We start from the raw sequence: 25,731 nt of genomic DNA on the forward strand, positions 1-25,731 counted from the left end.
TACAGAGAGAAAAAAAATCATGCAACAAAATATTGCAAAAATGTAAAAGCAGAAAAACATTATTCACAGAAACCAATTTGGCGGAATTCCAATACGAAAGGGCAGGTTTGGGACATTCAAATTTTGTTTGTCACTTGCCCAAAGAAGAAAGTGAATTTGCAAACCCAAGGGGAAAATCTTTTCTTAAGGCCATAAGATCACATTCCATAACAGTGACTGGGAATGCATCATGAGTTGCAATCTGAAGGGAAATTAGATTCTCAAGGAATCCCAAACCCAGAAGTGGGTGGATTTGCAATTTATTCTTTCTTAAAATCTTCAGTTAAATAATATACCGAAAAAAATTAATCTCTACCAATCATATTTACGATCAAACAAGACAATTTAGGAGATTGGTATTCCTGGAATGCGAAGGCGGCATTCCTTTCTCGCGCACTTTTCTCTTCAGATTTGTTGTTTCAGATAAACCCTTAGTTGTTCATATGAGAAGGCAAATTTTCAGGTTTCATGTTGGAGTGGTTACCAAGTTCGTTTCCACCCTCTAGAGCTAGTGCTCGGGAAATAAAGTATACTTCTACACTCTTTTCAAACAAACATCAAAACCAAAAGAACCCATTAACCCCGATTGGAAACTACAGAAGAATTCAAATCCAAAAAGAAAATCATTCGAATAAGTAAATCTAGTGTGATTGTTTGCCATGGAGTAGGTCTCACCAACCGAACACGTAAATCTCTTGTTGCCTGTGTGATTGCTTACTTTCATTATTGCTTTTCTGGACAGATTGTTCTTTGTCATAACACGAAGAATCGAGTATGAGCAAATACAAGCACAAGTATGATCACTTTCACATTATTTTCAGAACAAATACTGAAACCAAAAGAAGCCATTAACTCCGATTGGGCCAATTGAAACTAAAGAAGAATTTGAACCCAAAAAGAAAATCATTGATAGAACAACACCAGCATAATCTCAAGGGTATAAACAACTAAAATCAATTATAAAGACTCCCAAACAATGTAATTCATAATATCGAATATCGAATTCTACTTATAAAGTTCCAGAATTCCATAAACATAACACCGAGTTCTGTTTCTTTTTTCTGGAAACCTAACCTTAACAGAACAATACAATCTGGCAATGTTTTCTACTTGAACAAATAAAGAACAAAGTTAATACAACATTGTAGCAGCTATTATAAGTGAACAATCAAGCAAAACGAGTGAGCGAGCAACAGAGACATGTGCTAATAAAATTCACTAAAAACGACGTTTCGATATGGTTGTCAAGTTTAGGCAGATACCTTAATGGCTTTGAAAGAAGGGTGAATCAATCCAAGCTCATCCTTGACTTCTAAAGGATTATCAGTTTCATTTCGAATCCTTTTCACTCTCCTACTAGCTAGTGATTTATGTGTGAACCCATAAATTTGAAGAATCTGATTATCGCCGAAATTGAAAGCTCTATCCATCTGTTTCAAGCATCTCTCAACCGGGTAATCACCGAATTTCCCACAAGGTTTGCAACCCACAAAGTGAGTAACAAGCGGCCATCGATGATCACCAAATCCTGGGTGATACTTCTCGATCATCTCTTCATATCGATCGACTAAAATCCCCCAATATCCGTGCAAATAGTAATGATTCTCAAGATAAACCTTTTCACCCCATTTCTCTCTTTGAGTAGCTAAAATATAAACCATGGCAGATTGATCATCAGCTTCGAAAACAGGTCGATTTTTAAGCTCTCTGGTTAGAATCTTTCCGGCTTCTGTTCTAACCTTTCCTTTAGGACCCATTGGAGCCCAAGTATCAAGAAGATCAAGAGTCCATTGACAATTTCTTAACAAGAAACTTCCAGTATTCAATCCAATCCAATTCTTCTCATCGTAAACCATTTCGTTCCATCCGTGCATCACAAAGTTATGATCTTTATACCTTTCCCATGGAACCTCGAACGCCATATCAGTAAACATAGCATCACTATCCATCCACCATAGAAATTCGATCTCCGGGTGAGACAACAAAAGCTTCCTAATAAGTGGAAGTTTAGCCCAAAACCCAGCCATTTCTGCATCTAGTAGTGCAAAATTATAAAAAACCTCAATGGCGTGTAGTCGACAATAATCGATCTTGTTCTTAATCGATTTCAATAAGTAATGATCACCGACAGGATTCTCACAAGGTTTTGGTGATGACCCAGTAACTAATAAAACCCTAGGTTTATTAGGACCAAGAAAATTGGGGAAATTAGGGTTTTCATTTAACCATTTAGATCTTTGTTCATCCCAATCTGAAATTTTAGGACCAATACTATAGGGTTTATTTGGATCAGGCTTTTCATCTTCTTCTTCATCAACAACTAATTTAGTTGGATCAAAAGTAGCATAACTATTACTAGTATCAGTAGTTAGGGTTTCAACCTCACTAAGAACACGATGAGGTTCAGCTCTTTTTCTAGAATAAAGATGATCACGGATCTCAAGAAAATCTTGTTCAGGTGTACCAAATTTACCAGCACCAATAGTACCACGAAGAACAAGAACAGTCATGAATAAACAGAGGAAAGTTATCTTACCATGACGAATTGCTCTTTGAATCTGTCGAATTCTTTGTGGTGCAATGAATCTCTCCAACATTTTGTTTCTTGATCTTCTTCTTCTTCTCTTTCTCTCTCTGATGAAGAAGATATCTTTCTGTGAAATGGAGTTTCTTCAATATTTAAAGATCCAAACTTGAAGAGGTTTTTTTTGGAAATTTCTATTAAAATTGAAAACCCATGATTGAAATCGATCTAATTTGTAAGGGTTGATTGTCGAATTAGGGAAGATGATCTAATTTGTTGTGATTTTTGGTGTTGATGAAGAAGAAAAAAAGGAAAAAAATGAAAGATGAAAAGAGGAGAGAGAGAAACAGAGATTTTAGTGAGAGAGAGGATTTTGTTTATTAGGACAAACTATAAGAGAGATTAATTAGGGTCCCCCGTTAATTATTGGTTAGGATTATTCGTTTTTTGCCCCTTAATTTACTATCAACTTCTTCTTTTTACTTCAATTTTTTTGTATATTCAAATTCGATCCTCTTCTGTCAAGCTTCCGTCCTTGAACTGTTAGTGACAAACACATTTAACTCTTCAAAATGACACAATTATATCGATGATTTATTTTCTTCCTTTTCGAAACGAATTGAATAAGAAAACTAATCGCCATAATCACGTCTTATAAAGACCCTTAAAGGCTATTGAAGTAGGTATATTTATACCATCTTTATTTTTCTAGTGCCTTACAATTACATAGTATTGGAGGATAAACTACTTCCACCAACATTCAGATATGTAAATGACGGACTTAAAATGAAGATGTAAATCCCTGGACCAAATGCTTATTTGTTATTTCTCTTTTCTCCATTAAATTCTCTCTTCATCTGTTAATGGAGGGTCCAAACAGATAAAAGAGAAAAGACAAGTCAAAAAGAAAAAGTAATTACTCCTTTTACACTATATCTTTGTTCTTCTTTATTCTCTTCTCACAATGTAGAGAGAAAATTCAAAAGAGAAGAGACGGGTTTAGAACGCTGAAACAAGAGGACAATTCTCCAAAATTAATTCCGCTACAAACTGTTCTTGGATGAAACTTAACAGAACGGACTGAATTTGGATTTACGAAAAACAGAGAGACCAAATAAAAAACAAATGATAATGTATGAGCCAAGAAAGGAATTAAGGTTTTGTGGGGTTGTGATCGACGTAGCTTCATTAATGTGGGACCTACCACAACGTGTTATGTTGTCGGTGCAGTCTAGTGAAGTGACCATTTTATGTAAGAAATGATCCAGTACTTCCGGAAGTTAGTAATAACGGTACCATGGATACTAAATCACGTCCTAAGCCGTACGATTAATTAGTTTTGGTCTTTGACTAATTACTGTCATTATATAACTAGACATATTTACACTAATTACATTTTAAGACATAATTTGAAAAAATACCCTAAAAGGAAGACTGATAGTTGTGTGGAAATCACACCTAACTCTATATTTATAATGCTCATTAGTATGATTAATCATGTTTAGAAAGATTAATGTGACAAATTTTGTTACCTCATAAACATAGAAAAACTCATAATTGGACAACTTCAAAAATTATATAACAAATTTATCATGTTGAAATTCATATAATAAATTCTAAATCAAATTAGTGCAGTTGTTTTTCCTAATCAACAAACAAGGTCCTATTAACTTTTTTTTTTTCAAAACCTAGACTATCAAATTTTCAAGATTTCCTACTTAACTAGATAATGACATAAAATCTAATTAAGTGTGTTAACAAATCATTGGGAAATAATTCCTCTAATGAAATATTCATTCTAATTTTTTCGAGCAACCATGTCTCTAGCAATGGTCATGGTACTCTTCAAAGATCTCATCTACCCGATTGAAAAGACTTCCTCGAAGATTTGTAGTTAAATAACATCGAACTCCCTCTTGATACCTCCTTCAGTCCCAACCAGCATGGTGTCGACTTGCTCTGATATCAAGTGTCACAGGTTAGGACATTGTTTCACAACTCGTGCGAAGATGGGGTATCTAACATAAGTCCCAGCCTTGAACCTAATCCGACAAGTACAAACATCTTTGACGGATGAAAACTCACACATCATTTGGATGAAATGGGGTGAGTCCTAACCCTTGGATGGAAATTCACGCCAACTTCACTTCAAAAACGTCTATCACGATTGAAGAAGAAAAGAACCCTAAACCCATATTTCGCGCCGTAATAAGGCACTTCACAATTTCAACATGCCCAGATCTCTCTCTCTCTCTATAGAAAACTCACATGAATTATTTACTCATATTCTTGGCAATCAATTCTTCACTCATGGGTCTGTCTTATTGTATACATATTTTTGGTCAAACAAAATCCTTTGTTAATGATCAAAATGATTTTCTATGTTTAATTTGTACAACTTTCTTTCTATAGTTTAATTGGGGAGACAACTTTCATGCTAAATTAGCTGGACATCACCTCATTTATTAGTATTTTCTGTACTATGTGTGGGTGCTTTTCATTATTATTCAAACATATAACAAGAAGTAACTCTGATGGGATGTGTTCATGGATGATTAACTAAGAAATTGAAGCTTAACATACTAATCTATACTTGATACCCCTATAGGATTTATCGGGTACAGTCCGGCAATGGCAGAAAATTTTGAGATATGATAGCCCGAGCCCGTCCTGCCCATTCTGACACTTTGCTTGTGTGCAGGATGCTTGTACAACCCGGCTCCCATCCCTACTCCTGCATGGAAGGTCCAACTCGATTCCCATCCCTACCCCAACATGGAAGGTCAGTGTGACGCCTGACTCTTGTTGCCCTGTAGGCTGCTTGTACAATCCGATTCCCATCCCTACCCCAACATGGAAGTTCGCATGACTCTTGTTGCCTGCAGGCTGCTGGTCCGACCTGATTCACCTAATTCCCATCCCTATCCCAGCATAGAAGTTCGGTGTGACGCCTGACTCTTGTTGCCTGCAGGCTGCTTGTCCGACCTGATTCCCATCCCTACTCCAGCATGAAAGTTCGAGTTTGTGATGTCTGTCGCATTTCACTGCGCATGACAGTTTTGTGCAAGTTATATTCGCTTTTACCTTGGCCCAACTCTGTTAGTTAAGTCCGTCGTTCTACGAAAGACTACCTAAAACATCTGCAATCAAACCTAAGTCACCCATGGATACCCGAGCTCCGCTAAATTCCCATCCCTTGCTGTGTTTATAGAAGTATAAATTTGACCTTTTGCAGTCTGATTTGTTTGAAGTCGGTATAATTTATTCACCTCGTGAACACCCTGACAATTTCAAGTTATTTATGACAATGTACTTTTAATTTGATCTATCTCCCATCTAACTCAAAATGGTCTTGAACCAGTTTCAAACCAACCAGAGTATTCAAGATAAATAAAGAAATAAATAAAGCAAAATTCTAAAATCTTACTCAAATTGATTAAGCCGTCGAGACAGACTACAAATCTGAAATAGAACGAAAACAAACACCACTGAGTGCAGGAATACTTAATGTTATAAGACAGTTAATTGATATTGGAAATGATCATGCAGATTTTTAAGACAAATATAAGAATATTAAATAATCAGAAGCTTTTGTTACTTCAACCTAGATCAAGAAATATTATCTCTAATCAAACATTGATCTGATCCTGAATCAGCTGAGTCAGTAGAATTGGTTAATAAGCAAGTCAATTCAGAACCAGTCAGTCCTCATCTGATTCTGCAATTACAGGAAGAAGAAGTATGTAACTACAAAACCATTTTGATAAGCAACTAACATCGAAAACGATCAAGAACAATGAATAATTAATTTAGATAAAGAATACCATGAATTGCTTCCATATTGTCTTCCTTGTACATCCCAAGTGGCGAACCACGAACAGAAAGAAGCATTTCGCCATTCTTCGGTAGTCTCAGAGTTTTGGGTGTCATACCAACTGATAATCTCTGGGTACTTGTCTGTTAAATTATTGAAACGATATTCATAACATTCTAGGATTTCACGAGCCATCAATATTAGGATATGAGAAATGAAAGATTAGCCAAATTCCACTAGTTGAGATTCAGAAATTATAGATGAAGTATAAGAGTTGTCCAGTTTTCAATTCTATTTTCAGCATCGAGATGTTCTTCTATGGTTAACTAGTAGTTTTACAAGAAACCATCTCAGCCGAAGGTCCTGAACAAACATTCTATATTTTTATATCTTTAACCAAGTCATTGTGAAGTTTGGGTATCTCAAAAACAGAGAAACACGAGTAAATTGAAGAAAGTACAAACCCCGGGAGTTTGAAAAGCATCCGGCAACCCATGCATCTGACTGTTGGTTGGTTCCTCCATAAGCTACAAAAGAGAAGTTGCAAATTGCTAAAATGAAAACCTCGTGAAGAGGGAGAGAGGGAGAATATCGGATGTAATCAAAACAGTGAGTGAGCTTACGAAGTCAGGAAGTTGAACATTTGAAGCGCCTAATAAGTTTGTTTGGCCTGGTAAATAACAATCGTATAAGAAACCCATTATTTAGAAACCAGATAACATGATCATATCTCTGTAAACAACAATCATATAAGAAACCCATTATTTAGAAACCAGATAACATGATCATATCTCTGTAACTTTACCCGCTTTACCTGACAAGTTGAAGTCTGGAATTGCAGAACCACATTGTGGATTTGCCATGTACATTTTGTGAAGAAGAGATATATTAAAATCTCTTTCATCTGCATAGCTATTGGGCATATTGCCATCTTCACCTTTCCATCCCATTTCGAAGTGTCCATCTTCCCCGCCCGTCTTTACTGTCAGGTTTGGCATATTTTCTTTGAAAAACTGCAGTGCTGGGGTTTTAAGTTGCTCCTCATTAAAAGTTGACCGAAGCAAACGCACCCCAATTAGCAGATTCTGAATCTCTGCATCACGAACTGCCTGGATGGTAGTAATACGGCGCTCCACTACATAAGAAATAATACGATTTTGCATAATGAACAAAACCTTCCCACATAAAATTACTCAAAGAAAACTTCATCTCGATATCTAGCATAATAAAATTAAACAAGGGCATTAATAAAGTTCATAAATATATGCCATTTGTGCAAATATCCAAAAAGAAAACGAAATTGAAAATGAAGAATTAGATCCAATTGGTGGCTATTTTCTCAGGGTCAAACCCCAAATAATAACAGTCAGAAAGTGTACTACTAATCCGATAAAATAAACCAAGACAAGTTGGGTTCAAGAAAAGAGAATAGATTCATTTGCATTATCCTTTTCAAAATGAAGATCCGGACCACATAAACTAAACTTTCTCACGTCAAAAACACAGTGCCCTAGTCATGGATGAGATGAGCAAACGTAGCACTTAGGATAGAAGGTTTGTACAAGTCAAAGCAAGGCTATGCGGCTTCAAAGCGACCACAAAAGAACCATAGCAATTGAAATCGCGGTGCTGCATATATCCCACTCTTAACATGGATATTTAAATTGACATAAATCTCTTTCTTCCTTAACCACATATCTAAGGGTAATAGTCCCACTCTTCCACAAAAAACAAATGCTACTCTCATAACCAAGAACATCAAATCTAGGTCCTATCCACTCATGGCCATTTGGTTTTGAGTTGGGCGGCAACAAAGTTATAACGGTATCCTAGCTAGGCGACATGTCATAGGTGCAAAGAGCACACATTCTCTACGTCACCCAACAACAAGACACATGGTAGGCTCAAAAGAATGCCACCCCTGAGGGGGCATGTGATAATAGTTCGACATGGACAAAAGGCACCCCCACAACCAAAAATATAATATCTGGGTCCACTAGACTCATGGATAATCGACTTTGAGTTAGATGTCCACAACCTTAACATCTAGAAAAGCACAAAAAGATATAATATATGTATGAATCTAACTACATTTGGAAGTCTTTGAGATTTTTCAGTTATTGAATAGCGAATTCTACATTTGAAATCAATGTCACAGGTTACACCCTTTTTTTCCGAGGTCAACAAGACTAAACTATTTGGTGATAGGTGTTAAATGATCATTACTTACTAATGATAAACACTAAAATACTAATTAAATTGCGTTTCATGAATGATGACTTGAATGTGCACTAGTCTACAGCCTCACCACTCAAACTTCTAACCTAATTCAAGTGTGCGAATTTCCATTCAATTCTCGAAATGTGTACTATTGATGTGTTTGGATGAAGGAATTATGAGTCCTAGAATTCGTGATTCTAACAAATTCATGAATGTTGGGATTCGCGATTTTTACGGATTCGTGAATACAGGGATTCATGATTCAAACTAATTTTTCTTCGTCTATTTGACAACTAATAGTGGGAATTCATTAATATTTCATCCAAATGTCTATTTTGCTAAATTTGTATACAAGAAGTCAAAAACTAGGTTATGATACTTTTAACAAACTGAAAATGAAGTCATCTATTTACATAAACTACACAATCATCCATTGAAATAAGAGAAATGCTGCTTGGCCCAAGTGACCGGCCAATGTCAGCCCGAAATCTGACGTGGCTGGCCAGCTCGGACCAAATCCCATTTCCGTGTCCATGACAAGAGAGGGAAGGTTTTAGAGAGATTTCGAGTATGGTCCCTGGTTCTGTCCCCATTTAGACTAGAGATAGAGGGAAAGAACGAACTCGATCTAGAGAGAATAATCGAGAGGAGCTGAAGAGGGAAAACTAAAGAGACTAGGGATTCGTCAGAACAAAGGGTTTATCATCTTCTCAATCCATCTTCTCTAGAGAGAGATCAAAGTGAAGAAGCTAGTTGACATAGACTCATCGTGGGTTTTTGTCAATGAGATGAAAGGTCGTGATGGATCATGATAATGATTACTTGAATTAAGATGTTATTTGTCATCTACTTGATCATTTCCACCAAGAGGAAAAACTTGATGTTGAAGGAGTGATGAAGAACTTACCATGAAGTTATCACTCATCATCATTAAGTCGTAGAATTGAAATCACCAAGGGGAGATGATAACTATGTTTTGCTTAAACATCTAATTACATATATTTTGCTTGCTATCCTTTAAATCCGATTCCTACCCAAATATAGTGGATCATGGGATTCAATTTCAAAACAAAGCTTTCATTTGTGTTCAACCATTGAAAATAATGATAGAAAGTGGAGTCTATACTGAGTGATGATCGTACCATTTTCAGAGGGATGAGGAAGTTGTGAATGATCGATCATCAGCCAAGCGTTTTCCTCTCGATTTCCCACATCGAGCAGTTCTGTTCGTTCTCTCTCTCTCTCTCTCTCTCTCTCTCTCTCTCTCTCTCTGTCGTCTAAGTTGGGACCAAACTCGAATTCTCTATAAAACTCTCCCTCTCTCATCATCACGGACACAGAAATGTGATTTGGTCGCCAGATAGAATTCACAAACCCTAGATGTCGTTAATGGAGTTATTGAGATGAAAATTGAGCACGTTTGGAAGAATGATCATCTTCATGACAAATTAAGGTAAACCTAACAAACCCTAAAAAATGAAACTTGTAGAATTTTGAAAAAACTTACCTTCGAGATCTTTGAATTGGGGTTCTTGCTCTTTGATTTCTGGTTCTTCTTCTTCTTCTACGTTAGATGGTTGTTTAACGACTTTTTTAGCTCTTCGTTTTGCCATTAGATATATTAATTCAATAACCAGAAGATGCCCTAAAACTCCACTGATGAATTTAAATGCGCGAACCAATTCTGCTATCACATTTCCCGCCAAAATTTGATTTGAGAAAGCTGGTTGTTAGTCTTCCAGGGGAGTTCACAAACTGGTGAAGATCAATAACAACTAGAAACTGTTGATGAAGATCAAAAGAAACTAGGGTTTTGAAAACGTATTGATATCTTAACTGTTAAAGTAGTATATTGAGCTGGGGAGAAAAACTAGGGCAAAAACCATTACAACTGTAGAGAGAGATAGAGAGTAGGGGCAATTACTGAAACCCCCACCTTTTCATAATGCAGATTACTGAAACCCCCACCTTTCATTTATAATTACAAAAACCCCCACCTTTTTGAAAATTCTGTTAGATTTAACTTTATACTTTTAAATATTACTTTGTTACCCCTCTTACTAAAACCCCCACCTTTTCATAATAAACTTACTAAAACCCCCACCTTTTCTAATACACTTACTGAAACCCCCACCTTTTCTAAACAGACTTGGCCTCTTACTGAAACCCCCACCTTTTCAATATGCACATTACTGAAACCCCCACCTTTCATTTATAATTACAAAAACCCCCACCTTACATTTAATCAACATATGACAAAATTACAAACCAAGCCTAGCACAAAATTCATACACATACTCGCATATATGAGGTTCAGGAAAATAATAAAAACAGGTTCAGGAAAATAATAAAAACAATAACTAGTTTTTATTGAGGTTGCATGTAATTTGCTTAATTAAGACCTAGTAGAATATGTTTGCTCATTTAGAGAATCTTGAAGTATTAACTATCAAACACAAATAAATATATAGTAGTTATGTACAACATTCTGACCTAGTAGAATATGTTTGCAGCTTAATTGTTGCTTAATCGTCAAAGTTCATATAAGTATAGTCTTATTTGTTTTAGTTATTTCATCTGTCATTTCTCTCTAAGTTAATATATTGGCTCTCTTTCATATAGATACATATATAGTTGAGTGTGTATATACTTTGTATATTGAGGAGTGATATTTAGTGCCTCAAGGGGGTAACCTATCAAATCATCATCTTATTATTAATGGACTAGCAAACACATGAGAAGGTACTTCACAAATAAGGAATAAGTATTTTTATATATTAGTTTCATAATTGTATAAAGCTTTAAGAACAAAAAGTTTTAAATTGGATTGTATAATTGTTATAATAGAATGATAGGAATAGCTTTTTGATTCATAATTTCTCAATATATTTGGATTTAACCATTTCCTACAAACTTATCCATGCAGTCTCTAAATAAGAACCTATTCCTTGAGTCCTCTGCTGGATTGTCCAAACATATTTTCTTGACTTATTTTTTGTTAAAAGAGTCCACTTGATAGCATCAAAGAAAGGGAGGCACCATCTTGATCAGAGTTCAACCAAGAACGACATAAGCCATCAAATAGTAAAAACACCATCTCAACCAGAGTTCGACATAAAATGATTAGTAGCATTCAAAACAATAGTGAGATCATCTCAATCAGGGTTCAATACTTGCACGAGAAAAAAAAAGATTCAGTAACAACTAGGGTTCTATTTCTAGTTGCATAATCGATGTAGTGGACACAAGTTTCTTCCCACAGCTTAAGCTCATATAAAAACTTCGCCTGAAAAATAACATTAGATCCCACAGACGACAAATGACAAAACGAGTACACGTTTATTTCGACATATTATATGAAATCTATGACAGTTACAGATAAACAAGCTCAAACTTCAGAAACAAGACAATGCTAAAATTCAACACTCCCCCCCTCCCCCCAATCACAAATTTGAAATTCCATTAGCAGCAACACTCATTTATCTATTGTGACAAAATGATATAATTATGACCACCAAAATTCATTCAAACATTTTAACAAACACCTCTCATGGAAGATTCTATTGTGATGAATCTGTTAATGTAATAAGATTGATGAGTTCATAATAAAATTTAGGTATATCTTTTATGATTAAGTAATTATCATAACAAGAAATTGTAGCTAGGTTAAGGAAAAGGGGCACGAGATGAATTGGAACTACAAAGCATTTCGGTTTCAGTAATGGAATCATGCAAAACCCTAGAGAGATAAAGAGAGAGACTTCAACAACTGGAATCATGCAAAACCCTAGAGAGATAAAGAGAGAATACCTTCGGTTTCAGTAATGGAGGTGCTCGGTACCGGGAGAGAGAGAGAGAGAGAGAACCTTCAATGGATTACAAGAGAGAGATAGAGAGAGAGAACCTTCGGCAGGGAGCAGCTCGGTATGGTGAATCTCCCGTGCTTTGGTGGGAGAAGATAGATAAGTTTATTTGCCCCCACGTGTTTTCTCGAAGGCGCCCAATTTTTTGCATTCATAAAGGGTGGGCTTGTTTAACAAATGGGCTTTTCGGTCATTCCACCTCACTAACGGCCCTACTCCGTTAAATATGACGGAAAAATTCAAAAAGGTGGGGGTTTTTGTAATTATAAATGAAAGGTGGGGGTTTCAGTAATGTGCATATTGAAAAGGTGGGGGTTTCAGTAATTCCCCCTAGAGAGTACCATCAAGTTTGATCTTTTCGGGCGGTTCCTTTTATTCGTGCCCCAGACCAGTATGAGATTTTGTTGTTGACAAATAGTGCACGAGTCTAGCTGAAAGGGCCCTCGTATTTATTAAGTTTGAGCATACACTTATAGTTCAGTTTGAGACACTCTCGAGAGCTTATAGTTCAGTTTCAGACACTCTCAAGAGCGACGTGGCTATTACAATACCTCCACTATCAGCGAAGAGTCGTCCTCGACTCTAATACCACTTGTGACGTCCCAAGCCTTAGTTGTCGTCGATATTGTTTTCGCTTTTATCACCTCACACAAATATGGAGTTGTTTTTTGGCGCAGGCTCCACAAGCCTCCACAGAAGCTCTCGGTACTTACTAAGCTTAAGCTATTGAAAAGGTATTTTAAAGCCCTAATGTCCTTCAGATATAAAAGCAGACAATATCGTTATCAACTATGAATGTTAGTTTGCACCATTCTGTAACAGTGTATTAGAAAAAAGGGAGATGCTAGAGTTACAAAGGATTTTGACAAAAGAAAATTCTCAGTTGATGTGGCGGTTGTGATATTCATCTCTCAGCGGTCTAGATTTGGTCAAAGTTTCAAACCACAACCGCCACATCAGCTGGGAACTATCTTTTGTCAAAATCTTTTGTAACTTTAGCATTTCCCTTAGAAAAATAGTCTCTAATTAATATGATATTGGGATGACGTGTTGTATAACAGTCAGACATCAACTGAATAAAAGTGGAGTGCTTCCCAATAGGAGCTTAAACCCTATTTTCTAGTTATGGACAGTATCACCAACATCCCAAGTTGATAAGCATAGTCCTATAACTATACGTACATTGTGTGATTTAAAGATAACGACCTTTTGTCTTTCGAGTTAATTCTTTTCTCCAATGGGACATGTAAGTGTTATAACTCTGCAGTGATGCGGTAGAAGGAATCTGTTTGAGCTTGATAGATTAAGTTTGAAACAAAACCATCTCCATCTCTATGGATGAAATGTGATTAGCATATTACAGAAACGTGTTGGTACAGTAATGAAAGAGAAGAAAATTAGGTCAAACTCCATCGTTGTACAGAGGATACTCATATTGTGCATTGTCAATTTACAGACTGCAGTATAGTACTTCTACGAACACCCTATGAACGATCAACATTTCGTTGTCCTGTGAGTTTTTCGTTTATCCTGTTCGTCGGTCCACTTGCTTCCAGAGCTTCTCCAAACTCGATTTATCTAGCAGATAACAGAAAAACCCAAGCTTCTTATGATCTCAACAAGATCTTTGAGAAAGCACTTGTTTATAAATGGATCAAAAGCTTTATTTTACCCCTCTTGGTAACTGCTCATCCAAGAACAATTTGAATTGGTTAGCCAAAGGCCAACAACTTCAATATTTTTGGGAAAATAGATAACTTAATATCTAATTGTAAAGGCATGTGCAGATTTATAAAGAGAAGATGTTGTGCCTGTATATACATGACATAAATTATCAGCAAGCTCTCCGAGAACATTAAAATTCCGTCTTAGAGTCGCCCCACCACCTATAGGACATAAGAATAGCCCTTAAATCTCGTCGAACCAAAATTTGGGTGTAGTCACCGCCTAGTGCCGTTAAAAAGTTTCATGGGCCAAATTTAAATTAGAAGGCCCATGTTTCCATCTACATTTCATGGAAATTTGGTTGGAAAATTTTCTCTTTTAAAAAATATATTTTGTTTGAGGTGGAAGAAGGAAATTTTGAACTTGGAATTATCAAACTATTATTGTTGTTGGAAAAAATGAAGTATTATTTATTTATTTTTTTGTTAAGATTATTTAAGAGGACTATATGAAAGAAAGAAACATGGTGGGTGTGTGGGGTCATATATGATTTTGAACCTAAAGAAAGAAGAAATATAAAACAAAGTCTAAACTATCTTTTTGAGATTCATCCTCCTGTCTCTTTCAACAAAAAAAAAAAGAGATTCATCCTCCTGTCAATGCCCCCTTTTTAAATCAACTTCCATATCATGTATTCCATGTGATTGGTTCAATAAAATATATCATTTTATTTTTAAAAATAAAAATATTTTTAGAATCTTGATGGTTCAGTATGATCATAATGGACTGCTGTGATTGATTATTTGATAAAATATAATTTAAATTACAAAATTTCAAAGTGCCCATATAATTTTGATTCTTCATAAACAATGAATGCAAGAAACAAATTTGGCAAGTGGGTTATATTAATTACTAATATTTTTTAATATCTGATCAAACTATTTTTAAAATTAGTATTTTGCCTGCAAATATCTGTCCTTCACCACCACCCCCTCCCCCCATATAAAATTATAAAATAATATTTATTCTTACTTGCCATAATCTAATTTATTTCCTAGGAGACCGTTAAATTAAACATGTGGTAAAATATCTGAATACTCAATCGGAATACGAATTCGAACGATATGAAACTAAACTGATGACACAATGTTACTATTACATAATAATAATTCACAATAAATTTACGAATAAAACGTGAATATTTTTGAAGCTTTACATTTCGAAATATATTGACATTTTTAATACAGACCCAGTAATAGAAAAATTAAATAAAAATAAATAGAATATGAAACACTTTTTTTTTTTACTTTAGTTTTGTTTTCTCGGCACTCCAATTTTCTATTCATCATGATTCTTTTCTTCACCTTTTATCTTTAGACACTATATTGGAACTTTCAACAAAAAAAAAAAAGACACTATATTGGAAAAGAACAAAAGAGAAGGAAAGCATTGGAAATATAAGGAATTTAAGGACATTCTTTTTAAAATATAATTTGAAGAATAGCTATTAACTCATTCATAAAAAAATAAATATGTGGTAGAAATAAATATTTTCAAGTTATAAAGAAGGTAGAATAATCAAAACTCAAGATAGTAAATACAATGAACATTCATTTGAAGAACCAATCACCAACCCCAAGGAAAAAATATATTTCTATATAGATATAGTAACCTATTTAGTAGAAATACTTTGTACGAAAAAATGGCCTATGGATCGAAATGTGTGTCGTATTGTATTTCTATAGAGAGACTATACAATTTTACTTTATCGAATACAAACCTATACAAATTGGTAGTAATATATCATTTTAATTTTGCTAATTATATGCCTAAATATTTCATTTCCAGACCTAGACATTCACCCAAAATCCAAGGCTACCTTACCAAATAAGTGCTAAATTCTAATATAACAAACCACCGTCCACCAAACCCAAATTTACCCACTATACTATAATCAAGAAGATGTTAAATGGATCATAAAATTTTAAAAAAAAATAACAACAAAATTGTACAAATAAATTGTTTTACACAAACACAAATTATATAGAATTTTAAATTTATAACAACAAACATCAAATTTATGACCATCCCCCCATCCATAGATAGAGATAGAAACCCTAGAGAGAGAAACCCATCACCTACCCATCCCTCTCTTTTATCTCAAATTGTATTATCAAACAAATACCCATTAAAAAAAAAAAAAAAAAGAAGATAGATAGAGAAAGAGAAAGTAGAGAGAGAAACTAACTCCGGCATCTAGTAATTTTGTTGCACCCACGGGTGTAAGGATTAGCTTGACCTCCTCTTTTGCAATTATAGTAAGAAGCACCTCTTCTTGAACAAGGAACATTGTTCTTCTTAAGCGCACCATAGCTTATATAATTGTTAGTTGCTAAAATACGCCTGCTGATTTCAGAATCCAATTGGAATTCATTTTCTTCTTCCATACACTCAGCTATTGAACCTTGACAATTTCCCCCTCTTGATGATGATGATGGCATCCAATCTAATTGATGATCCCCAAACCCATCAACGGTTGATATTGATGATGAAATCAAGACACCCATCATTAAAATTGAACTAATTAAGATGATGGAACCCAAATTTGTCTTCCCCATTTCTACTTCTTGAAGAAGAATTTCTTCTTCCCTTCACTTTCTCTCTCTAGAGTTCTTTCTTCTTGTGAGCTGTGGTTGTTAATGGTGGTGTTGAAAAACTTAAGGACATGTAGAGGAGAGAAAGTGTGTGTTATTATATCAGTGTCTGGTTAATAAAATGCCATTGGTTTTTGCTGTTAATTGCGGTAATGCCACTGCTTATGATTTTGTTGAGAAGACGTGATAGTCACTAAACATGAGAATATGCTTCTCTAATGATATAATTTAAATATGGCCTACTACTAATAATTTCAATTTGGAATATTTATTTGATAGTTAAGTATTTCTAAAATCAAATTATTTTAGTGATTGGATAATTAAAAAGGTTTGAAATCTAACATCCTTTAAGGGGAAGACACAAGTATTGTCGAGAGGTCAGCCTGTTCGTTTTTGTATTCGTTTCTTTTATTTGATACGGATGCGTTAGTTTGTCTGGATTACCTATTGTCAAATCTAGTTTTTTTTCCCACTTATTTGCTTATTTGGTATAATTTGACTATTACGATTTCACTATTTTAGAAAAAACAGTTGAAATATAATATATAAGATTATTTCTACACTAATAGATCATTCTCATTCATTCTTTGTTTGAAAGAGCCTTGATCTATAATGCTTGATACGGGTTTTAAGTTTGTTTTAAGCATTTGAAAATAGATCGGAGTACACAAATATTTAACGACCTTCTTTTGTAAAAGATGGACAAAATTATTCAGAGAACTTTTCTACCCAAAATCTTTTCAAGGTATTAGAAATGTAAAATCATGTTGTATTAGAAATGTTGAATTATGTTATCGGAAAAACCAAGAGATCATTTTTTTTTATGATTGCTAGACAAGTATCCACAAGTAAATCTTGTATGAAAGCAAAGTTAGACCTTTTGTTAAGAAGTTATCATAATAATTTTGCTTAGTTATGTAAAAAGTGGATGGCAACTTAGAAATTATAAGAAAATAAAAGGTCAACTAATAAGACTTCTTAGGGGCAATACTCGATTGGAATAAGAATAGAAGAAGACTTCATTTCTAGGGTTACCACTTTGCACCTGTTTCCAGGTCAAGCTTTAATATACCCCCAAACACGTCGCTGAAATGAGTTACCCTTTCAAAAGAGGCCGGCAATTTTTAAATAATATCTTTTAGTCCCTTATAAAAAAAGTTTACTTCTTTTTATCCGTTTACCAAATATTTCGTTCGTAAAGGAGAAATATATTGAGAAAAAACTAAACGAGCCTCACAAGACATGGAAGGATATATCTACTGAGTAAACGTATCGTGCCTTTGGTACATGATGATAGGTGTGCAAACCACTTACCATGTAATAGTTTGGAAGACATAAGTTTGACTTAATTATCTGTCTGCACCATTAGCCTCACAGTATACTTAAGAAAGGAAAAAAACGACTAAGACAAATCCATTACATCAGAAAATAAAGTAGCATAAAATCAAAAGACTGACACTGTCCTCTTAACTAGTTATCCGATATATCAATCAAACTCCACCATAATAGAAGGGTATGGAAGCATGAGTCTATTAGGGGAAATCCATAGCTCAGCTATTGTATTATTACTATTGTAGCAAATATGAAATGCAAATGTCATAACAAAACCGTCAAAGTGACGGTACATGTGATAAATGTTGCGCAAGAGTTAACGTTATTCCCTCAACAAATTTCTTTCTCACCAAATAGACGATACAAATCACATGTGCTAATTGAATATCGAATTGGATAGTTCTAAGGTTAAAGCTATTATGGTTCGAAAATATATATAACAAACAAATAAATATACTTGATAAATCAACTTAAAACAATAGCAGGAAGTAAACGCGGTAAAATTGGCTGAAATTTAGTACTCTTTTTATTATTTTCGGACGGCTATGGATGAATTCATATAACAAACAAGAAATGTGGACTAAAAGTGAAGAATATATAAACGGAAAGAGTGAGAAATCTAACGGCGTCAGAGGAGGTGAGGAGTACGTAGTAGTTAGAAAACAACTGATCGGGTCCCACAATCACTAGACGTTAGGGAGGCGGTGTTAACGCGTTCGTCAATCCAGCTGTCTATCCTTTTTAATGTACCTAATTATAAATAAACTTCATGCCTACCCTCCCCTCCACACATTTTATTTCTTCATAAACACTATGTAGTAGTACTATAATCTATCACCAATACACAAATAGACTTGTCCCAAACCTATATAATAATGGATCATCCATCGAGACCAAAAGAAAATAGTGGGAGAAAAAGAGAGAGAAAGTTGAGTCGAAAGTGTAATGTTAGGGAACAAGACAAACCAGACAGATTGAGAAAAAAAATTGTACGTGGTTTGTCATAATTCGCGCTTTACTGAATCAGAATTATCGGATGGGAGACTCACTACAAACCAGATAAAATTTCTGCCTAGAGTCTTTTTTATTTTTCTTGTTCCCTAATATTTTTCGAGTAAAAAATGAAGATCGTTAACTTCGTGTAGAACTGGAGTAAGTTTTGACTTGTAGTCTCTTCTAACATTGCTCTACATTTTTTTGACATGTTATCGAACAAGATCATCTTATCAAATTTAAAGAGATGTTGTTCTTTAGATATTGTGGGAGCCTACTTAAGCTCCCATCAAATAGAGCTCACATTTTTATAAGAATTGAGAATGTGATTGTGGCATATGGTCCAATCAATTGAAGGATATAATGCAACATGATAATGTTCTAATACAAGTAGATCACATTTATAGAGGATTTTTTTTTTGTTGAAAGACACTTATACAGTCATATTAAGGAATCGGTTAATTTTATGATATAACGGAAGCATATTTTATTTACGAGTATAAATTTGTACTTATTTTCTTTCATATGCAAATCATCTGCTTAAGACACTTGACAAAATATTCTTGATTTATAAAAATTAGTCTATATATTTTGACAAGATTCCATTTTATTTTTAGGAAATTGGACCGAAAGTCTAATTTAAAAAAAAATTAGTCAAAAAGACAAGTTATATCTTTTTAGTAAAAACCCAAATTTTTGTTTTAGTTAAAAATCCTAATATTTGTATTTTGTTTGATTAAAAACCCAATATTTTTTCTAAAGATGTTGAAAGGTCTTGCATGGTGTTGCAAAGCTATTGTAAGGTGTTGCAAGGCGCTCCAAAGCTGTTGTAAAACGGTTGCAAAGTTGTCGCAAGACGCTCCAAAGCTGTCGCAAGATGTTACAAAGATGTCGCAAATTAAAAAGATATTCAGGGGAGTTGAAGACTAAAAAGAATAAACTGATCATTTTTAACCAAAGCCCAAATTTTTAGGGAGTTTTGGTCAAATTTTCCTTTTTTTTTTTTTTGTCCCAAATTTCTTTTTTTTTTTTTTTGTTGAAAGTCTCTCAACTTCCTTATTCTTTACAATCTTTTTTCCTTTTCTTTTAGGACCACCCTTGTTCTTTACACCTTGTTCACACCTACTCTAGATGCAACACTAGTTACCAACCAAAATGGAATTTGGTATAAAGTCCTAATCTTTGACCTTAAAAGATATCCACTCATAAACTTGACAATTTCTTTTCCAATTACTTTTCTAATTATTTATGTTCTGAATGTCAAATTTCAAAACAACTCCAATTGCTTCAAAGAACAATACATTAATAACTAATTTCTGATCTTAATATTTTATTTTCGATACCTACCAATATATATATATAACTAAGCCTTTGGTTGATTAATCATTTGTGAATCATCGAGGCACGTAGAAGATTAGCTAAGCTCAAACTTTTATTTTCTTTCGAACTTCGAATACTTTTGAATAAAGTAATGTAACAGAACATTTGTTGATCAACTCCAAACTAACCCGAATTCTCTAAACGCGTTGTCATGGAGGTCCATCATCAACCATTTCATTCCGATAAAAAGAACATGTGTGTGAAAAGTGTAAGTTATTCTGATCGTTGAAGTAAATGCAGACAAGAACTCAACTCATTATATAATTGAATTTTCGTTAAGTAGCTTAATAGAAAACTTTGTTTCAAGATCTTACCGTTATAAAAAAGTAGTTTTCGTAGAAGAAAAAGCAAAACCGGAGAAACCTAGTATTCTTTCTACCTCGTTTAGGCCCATTCGATGATGATGATGATTCTTCAAATAATCTTTTATCTCTCTAATTTGCTTAGCAATGCTTCCATTGGAGGCAACTCACTCACAATTTGTTGCCAATCAGGCATTCCCTGCGAAAAACAAAACAAAAAGAGAAGATCGAATTTAGAACTTAACTTAGCATGTAATATAAGTAAGAGCTCAATCCTTATTATGTTTGGCTACGTCAAATTTAAAGATCAATAAAATTGTCATAGAATCACTAGATCGATTCACGCTAATTATATTTTCTCATTCCAGTCCCGCTATAAGATTTTCGCAAATTGCTATATTTCAATCCATACTAGATGTCATGAGAGTGCTAGAAAGTTGATAGATTTGAATTTGACCGTGGGTTTGGCTACGTCAAATATATTTTAGCCCGACCAACTCTCAGACATTATTAGTGTATATCGTTTACCAGAACGATTCCACGACAGGCTGTATGAAAAGACTTTGGCAATTCAACCTAACCCAAGCACGATAAACAACACATATAACTATTTATCGAATATTAAACACATTAGACTTGTTAGTAAGTATACATGTTGTCAATTGAGAAATTTTCAATAGACAAGATTATGTTCTAGCATTTTTTTTTTTATATTAGGTATGTAGCGTTATAATCCAATCCAACTTATTTAACCGGCTTGAATTGTTCGATTGATAATTCGCTTGTGGGGTCGGGTTAGTTCTAGTTGAGGTATATGAATCTTAGTTGAATTCAGTATATGGTTATTTATCAAGTAGGTAAACATGAGTTATCAGCAAAGGGACCCTCTAAACTACTATAAACAGTGTTGATTCTCAACTACTTTATGTAGTCACAATCACCTACCATAAATTTTGATTCCCTTGTTCATATATAAAGACATGGGAAATAGTGATACCAGTAAGCGTCTGAAAATAGTAATCGCAAAGGCATACGAAGAAAATTCATGAAAAAAAATACCTTTCCGGATCTCCGAACACGACCATCAAGGCGTAATATTATGTAAACATCTTCACCAGGAGTAACACCTTCCGACTTTTGTTGATCACGAATCCAACTGAAATAAGATAAGAACATACGGAAGCAAAAAGCCTTTATGTATATTTCGATTTGGGTGGTGTTTGTTTTTTAGTGCCCGAATTTAAGGAGTCCGAGACTAAATTGTTTTGGTCAGGGGCACAATAGTTCAGATAACGCAGACGTATTTTACGTCTGACACGAACGGATCCAAAATCAGCCCGAGCCAGTCAGTCAAACGAGTCAGATGCACGACTTAGATAAAATGCCGTGAAAGAGTAAAACATAGATAAGGGAATAAACAGCGACCTTTCCCATTCAGGGGATGATACGATTTCTGCCTTGAACCTCACTTCAGCTTTCAACCTTGATTTTGCAGTTATAGACTGAGCCCGAGTGTCAAAATCTTCCTACCATAACACCATCACATAAAGTGTCAATAGACAATAATAATCCTTATATGTTCACATTCTATAAGAAGCATTCTCACACGAAAACAAAATCTAGACTTTCACCAAAATAAACAAGACGAGCATTTATGTTGTACCCCAATAGAAGGAAGAGATGTAGTTGCCTTTGCGGAACCTCCAAACCCTTTTCTCTCTACTTGTGGCTTTTTAGCTTCACCCCATATGATAGGAACTAAAAGAACCCCGCGTTTAAGAAGTTCAGTTCGGAAACGTTCAGCCTTCTGGATAGCAAGAAGAACAGTTTCTTTCTTCCCAGCCAGAATAACCTAAACCAGACTTAATTAGAAAATCCATACATGTAAAATTGTAAGAGCATCTAAGAAAGAAAATGAAAGTTTCGATACTAACTGGCCTAGCGGTGTCTCGTAGTTGAACGAGTTCAACGATACGATTAGTTGAAAGACGTAAAGGTAATCTCGATAGAGTTTCGTCTCGTGCTATTTGTGCGAGCTGCTCTTCTTCCTTTTTGTTGTCCCAGATTAATAAGGCCACTAGTATAACGAGACCTGTAGAATGCTGGTTCAAAATATCAGTCAATTCAAAAGAGTTTCCTTTCTTAAAATCTAGATATAACACTCGAAACCTCATCTAATCGAAGATTTCCATGACAAACTTTTTTGTGGAATCTATGATACTGAATAGATATAGTCAATACTGAGAGCATATACCTCAGAGCTTACCTCCGACATTGACAGCACCATTTCCAGCGGTTTCCCAGATATCAGGAGCACCATCGCCCCCTTGAATGGCACGAATAAGTCTAGGTATAGTAAAGAAGGTTGATATTCCAGCAGCTGCAGAAAATGCTATATAAAAGAATCTTCTGACTCCACGAAACGGTGCTTGAACTTCACTAATGAGCTTGAGATCTCTCCTGAAACTAGAACCTACATCTTCTCCACCCAGCCTCGCCTGTTTCCATAATAACGATAATATTTATATTTTGGACTCACCGAGAAAGTGCCGGAATAAACAAGTACGACAACTTCATAAGAAGTAGCAAGAGAAACTAAATCAACCTCTTCCTGCAATTCCTTGAATTCCTTCGAGGCTCTGAAGGAGGCCAAATCTGGATCGTTGAGTATAGTTCCAAATTTGAGACCATATTCTCGTAAAGCTGTTCTTAAACATTCTGCAGCTTTCTTTTCTTCCCCTCTGCCTCAACGAAATAGAAGTACAAGATTAAATCCACTTAAAGTTATGGGCTTCTTAGTAAGGAACCATATTAACATTTATACGGGGTTTACTTAGTTGATATACAATTTAAGGTTGAGAAATCCTTTCGTTTCACTTAGTCGATAAGAAACGTTAGTTTTCGAGGAGAAAGCAGGAAGTTAAAATTCTTACTTGTAAGCATGGCAGCAAGCTTTGTTATAGAGTGCAGCTTGTGCTTCAATTGGATTTGGATCCAAAGTAAGTGCCATCTCAAACTGAGTAAGAGCATCTTTAACCTGCCAACCATTAAAATGGTTGTGATGAGTAACATGAACCCTCCTTTATGATAATTAGAAATCAAGAAACTTGGTTATGAAACCCACTATGGTTGGATCCCAACATGTATGTCTCTCCAATATTCAAATCTTACTGTTTTGGAAGAAAAAGAAAATTGACAATACAATGTTATAATATCGTTGTCTTTCTGCAAAACTCATATTGATCAACCAAGTTCTTCTTTTTATACTGCAAAACTATCAATAATTGGTTCATCTTAAAGGAAAAAAGATTAAGTAAATTTTCGGCATTTCATGAGGTTCGAGTGTCCTCTTAATGATCTGAACCCATAAAAATGAAAATCGGTTTAATTTCCAAAGACACCGACCAAGCAATGAATCATACCCAGGACTAAACTCTGGGAGCCCATTGGACCTAACTCTCCTTGAAAACCGGCTTGCAGGGAAAGGATACCCATGCAATGTGCAATAATGCTAATATCTCCCCTCAAAGCTGGGGTTGGAGTCACTCGATGCTCCCCGTCCATGAAGGACTAAGGTTACTAAGCCCCGACCAATCCCTGTAACACTAGCTCTGATATCATGTTTGAGTCCATTGGGCTTAACTCTCCTTGAAACTGGCTTTCAGGGAAAGGATTGCCCAAGGCTTATCTACTTTGAAAATCCTAATGCGCGAGCGGTGTAGGATAATGCTAATAAAAACAAGTATCTTGCTTACAAAGAAAAGAAAAGTATTTCTAACTTTCAAGGCGTACACCTCGGGGCCAGGCGGTCACCTGATGCCTCGGGGCATACATATTTGAGCTCGAGAGTAAGACATGCGCATCTGAAGTCACCTATCATTTTTGGAGTCGTCGGACTTAAATAATGTAGTAAAGTACATAATTGACATCATTTTCCTTACAAAAGATTTACTCCTTTTATGCATTGAGGCGTCCACCTCGAGGCACCGTCGTCGTGGTTTGCCAGAGCAAACCACCGTCATGAGGCGTAAAAACGTATTTAAAGACATTGTGAATGTGGAAATAAAGAAATTTAATGAACATTCATAAAATTAGCCCCAAAATTGATACTAATCAGAAATATAGACAAGAAATGATGCATTAGGGCAAATTATCTCCCAAAAAAACCACAAAAACATTGGGTTTTCTTTATGAACTAGAACTTAAACTAAAAAAACCAAAACCACCCATTACATAAAAACTGAAATAGAAACAAAAATAGACAAAGAATCAAAATAAACTGATGATTGAAAAGTTTGATTACCCGTCCTTTGGAGAAAAGAGAAAGACCCAAATTAACACAGGATTCAGCAGTTTCAATTGTGGTCTCAGAAGATGATGAAGAAGAAGATGAACAATAAATGAAAGATACACGACTTATCTTTGTGGGTTTCATGTAATTTTTGGCGGGAAGCCATGATTTAGGGTTTGGGTGGTGAAAGAGTAAGTGTTGCTGCACAATTTGAGCAGCCATGGCCATTTATAAACCACCCTTTATCTCAAAACTGAGAGACAGTTTATTAGTTATCCTCCCTCACAAATTGAGTGTAGATTTTTGACCTAACCCCTTCTCATTAATAGGCCATTGAGTTTACCTCCCTCACAAATTGGTAATTGGAAGTTTACCCCGTTCCGTCACTCTTTCGTTGAGATCCATTTTCACGACGGCTAGCTTCAGACTCAATATTTGTGGCACTACAATATGTTTTGTCGCCGCTTATTTGCTCTTAAGGCACTTATATTACGTCCATTATGCATTTTCTATATCGTCACATATGTAAATTGTGATTGACCTTTATGCTCGTTATAATGGGGTTTGCTTCTTTGCTTATACTTGTTGGTCAATCTTTTCGACTAAGTAGTTCTCAACTAAGAGTTGAGGTTAGTTAGTTAACTTGATTGGTTG

At 35.0% G+C, this 25,731-nt stretch overlaps 3 protein-coding genes and 1 long non-coding RNA gene across 4 annotated transcripts; all 4 read right to left on the minus strand.

The window, feature by feature from the left end:
* Positions 1-1,001: 1,001 nt before the first annotated feature.
* On the minus strand, positions 1,002-2,954 carry XT2 (UDP-xylosyltransferase 2). Its single transcript, XM_086663308.1, has one exon. It carries the CDS (start codon positions 2,634-2,636, stop codon positions 1,290-1,292), a length of 1,347 nt encoding a protein of 448 aa, XP_086519434.1. The 5' UTR covers positions 2,637-2,954; the 3' UTR covers positions 1,002-1,289.
* Positions 2,955-5,968: 3,014 nt separating this feature from the next.
* Positions 5,969-10,801, minus strand: LOC147554973 (translation initiation factor). Its single transcript, XM_086660218.1, has 6 exons — positions 10,105-10,801; positions 7,192-7,512; positions 7,001-7,047; positions 6,842-6,904; positions 6,388-6,520; positions 5,969-6,281 (listed from the first exon to the last, which is right to left on the minus strand). The coding sequence occupies exons 1-6, from the start codon at positions 10,208-10,210 to the stop codon at positions 6,265-6,267; spliced, it is 687 nt and encodes a 228-aa protein (XP_086516344.1). The 5' UTR covers positions 10,211-10,801; the 3' UTR covers positions 5,969-6,264.
* A 3,793-nt stretch (positions 10,802-14,594) lies between these two features.
* On the minus strand, positions 14,595-16,850 carry LOC147554974 (uncharacterized). Its single transcript, XR_015234967.1, has 2 exons — positions 15,542-16,850; positions 14,595-15,505 (listed from the first exon to the last, which is right to left on the minus strand). It is a non-coding gene; the product is annotated as an uncharacterized LOC147554974 (long non-coding RNA).
* A 3,869-nt stretch (positions 16,851-20,719) lies between these two features.
* LPA1 (tetratricopeptide repeat (TPR)-containing protein) lies at positions 20,720-25,374 on the minus strand. Its single transcript, XM_086663212.1, has 9 exons — positions 25,090-25,374; positions 23,720-23,823; positions 23,392-23,527; positions 23,053-23,284; positions 22,721-22,878; positions 22,450-22,638; positions 22,212-22,312; positions 21,846-21,942; positions 20,720-20,985 (listed from the first exon to the last, which is right to left on the minus strand). Exons 1-9 carry the CDS (start codon positions 25,303-25,305, stop codon positions 20,911-20,913), a joined length of 1,308 nt encoding a protein of 435 aa, XP_086519338.1. The 5' UTR covers positions 25,306-25,374; the 3' UTR covers positions 20,720-20,910.
* Between the last annotated feature and the right edge of the window lie 357 nt (positions 25,375-25,731).

Source organism: Eschscholzia californica, unplaced genomic scaffold, assembly GCF_041429995.1.
Source record: "Eschscholzia californica isolate CP2 unplaced genomic scaffold, dmEscCali1.0.p SCAF_2, whole genome shotgun sequence".
In the NCBI taxonomy this organism is placed as follows: domain Eukaryota; kingdom Viridiplantae; phylum Streptophyta; class Magnoliopsida; order Ranunculales; family Papaveraceae; genus Eschscholzia; species Eschscholzia californica.

Coding starts and splice junctions, on each gene's coding strand:
- XT2 (XM_086663308.1), bottom strand. CDS start 2,636: ATGTTGGAGAGATTCATTGCACCACAAAGAATTCGACAGATTCAAAGA.
- LOC147554973 (XM_086660218.1), bottom strand. CDS start 10,210: ATGGCAAAACGAAGAGCTAAAAAAGTCGTTAAACAACCATCTAACGTA. Junction 7,048..7,191: donor TCCAGACTTCAACTTGTCAG/GTAAAGCGGGTA, acceptor GTTATTTACCAG/GCCAAACAAACTTATTAGGC. Junction 6,521..6,841: donor ATGCTTTTCAAACTCCCGGG/GTTTGTACTTTC, acceptor ATAATTTAACAG/ACAAGTACCCAGAGATTATC.
- LPA1 (XM_086663212.1), bottom strand. CDS start 25,305: ATGGCCATGGCTGCTCAAATTGTGCAGCAACACTTACTCTTTCACCAC. Junction 23,824..25,089: donor CTCTTTTCTCCAAAGGACGG/GTAATCAAACTT, acceptor AATGGTTGGCAG/GTTAAAGATGCTCTTACTCA. Junction 23,528..23,719: donor GCTTGCTGCCATGCTTACAA/GTAAGAATTTTA, acceptor TCGTTGAGGCAG/AGGGGAAGAAAAGAAAGCTG.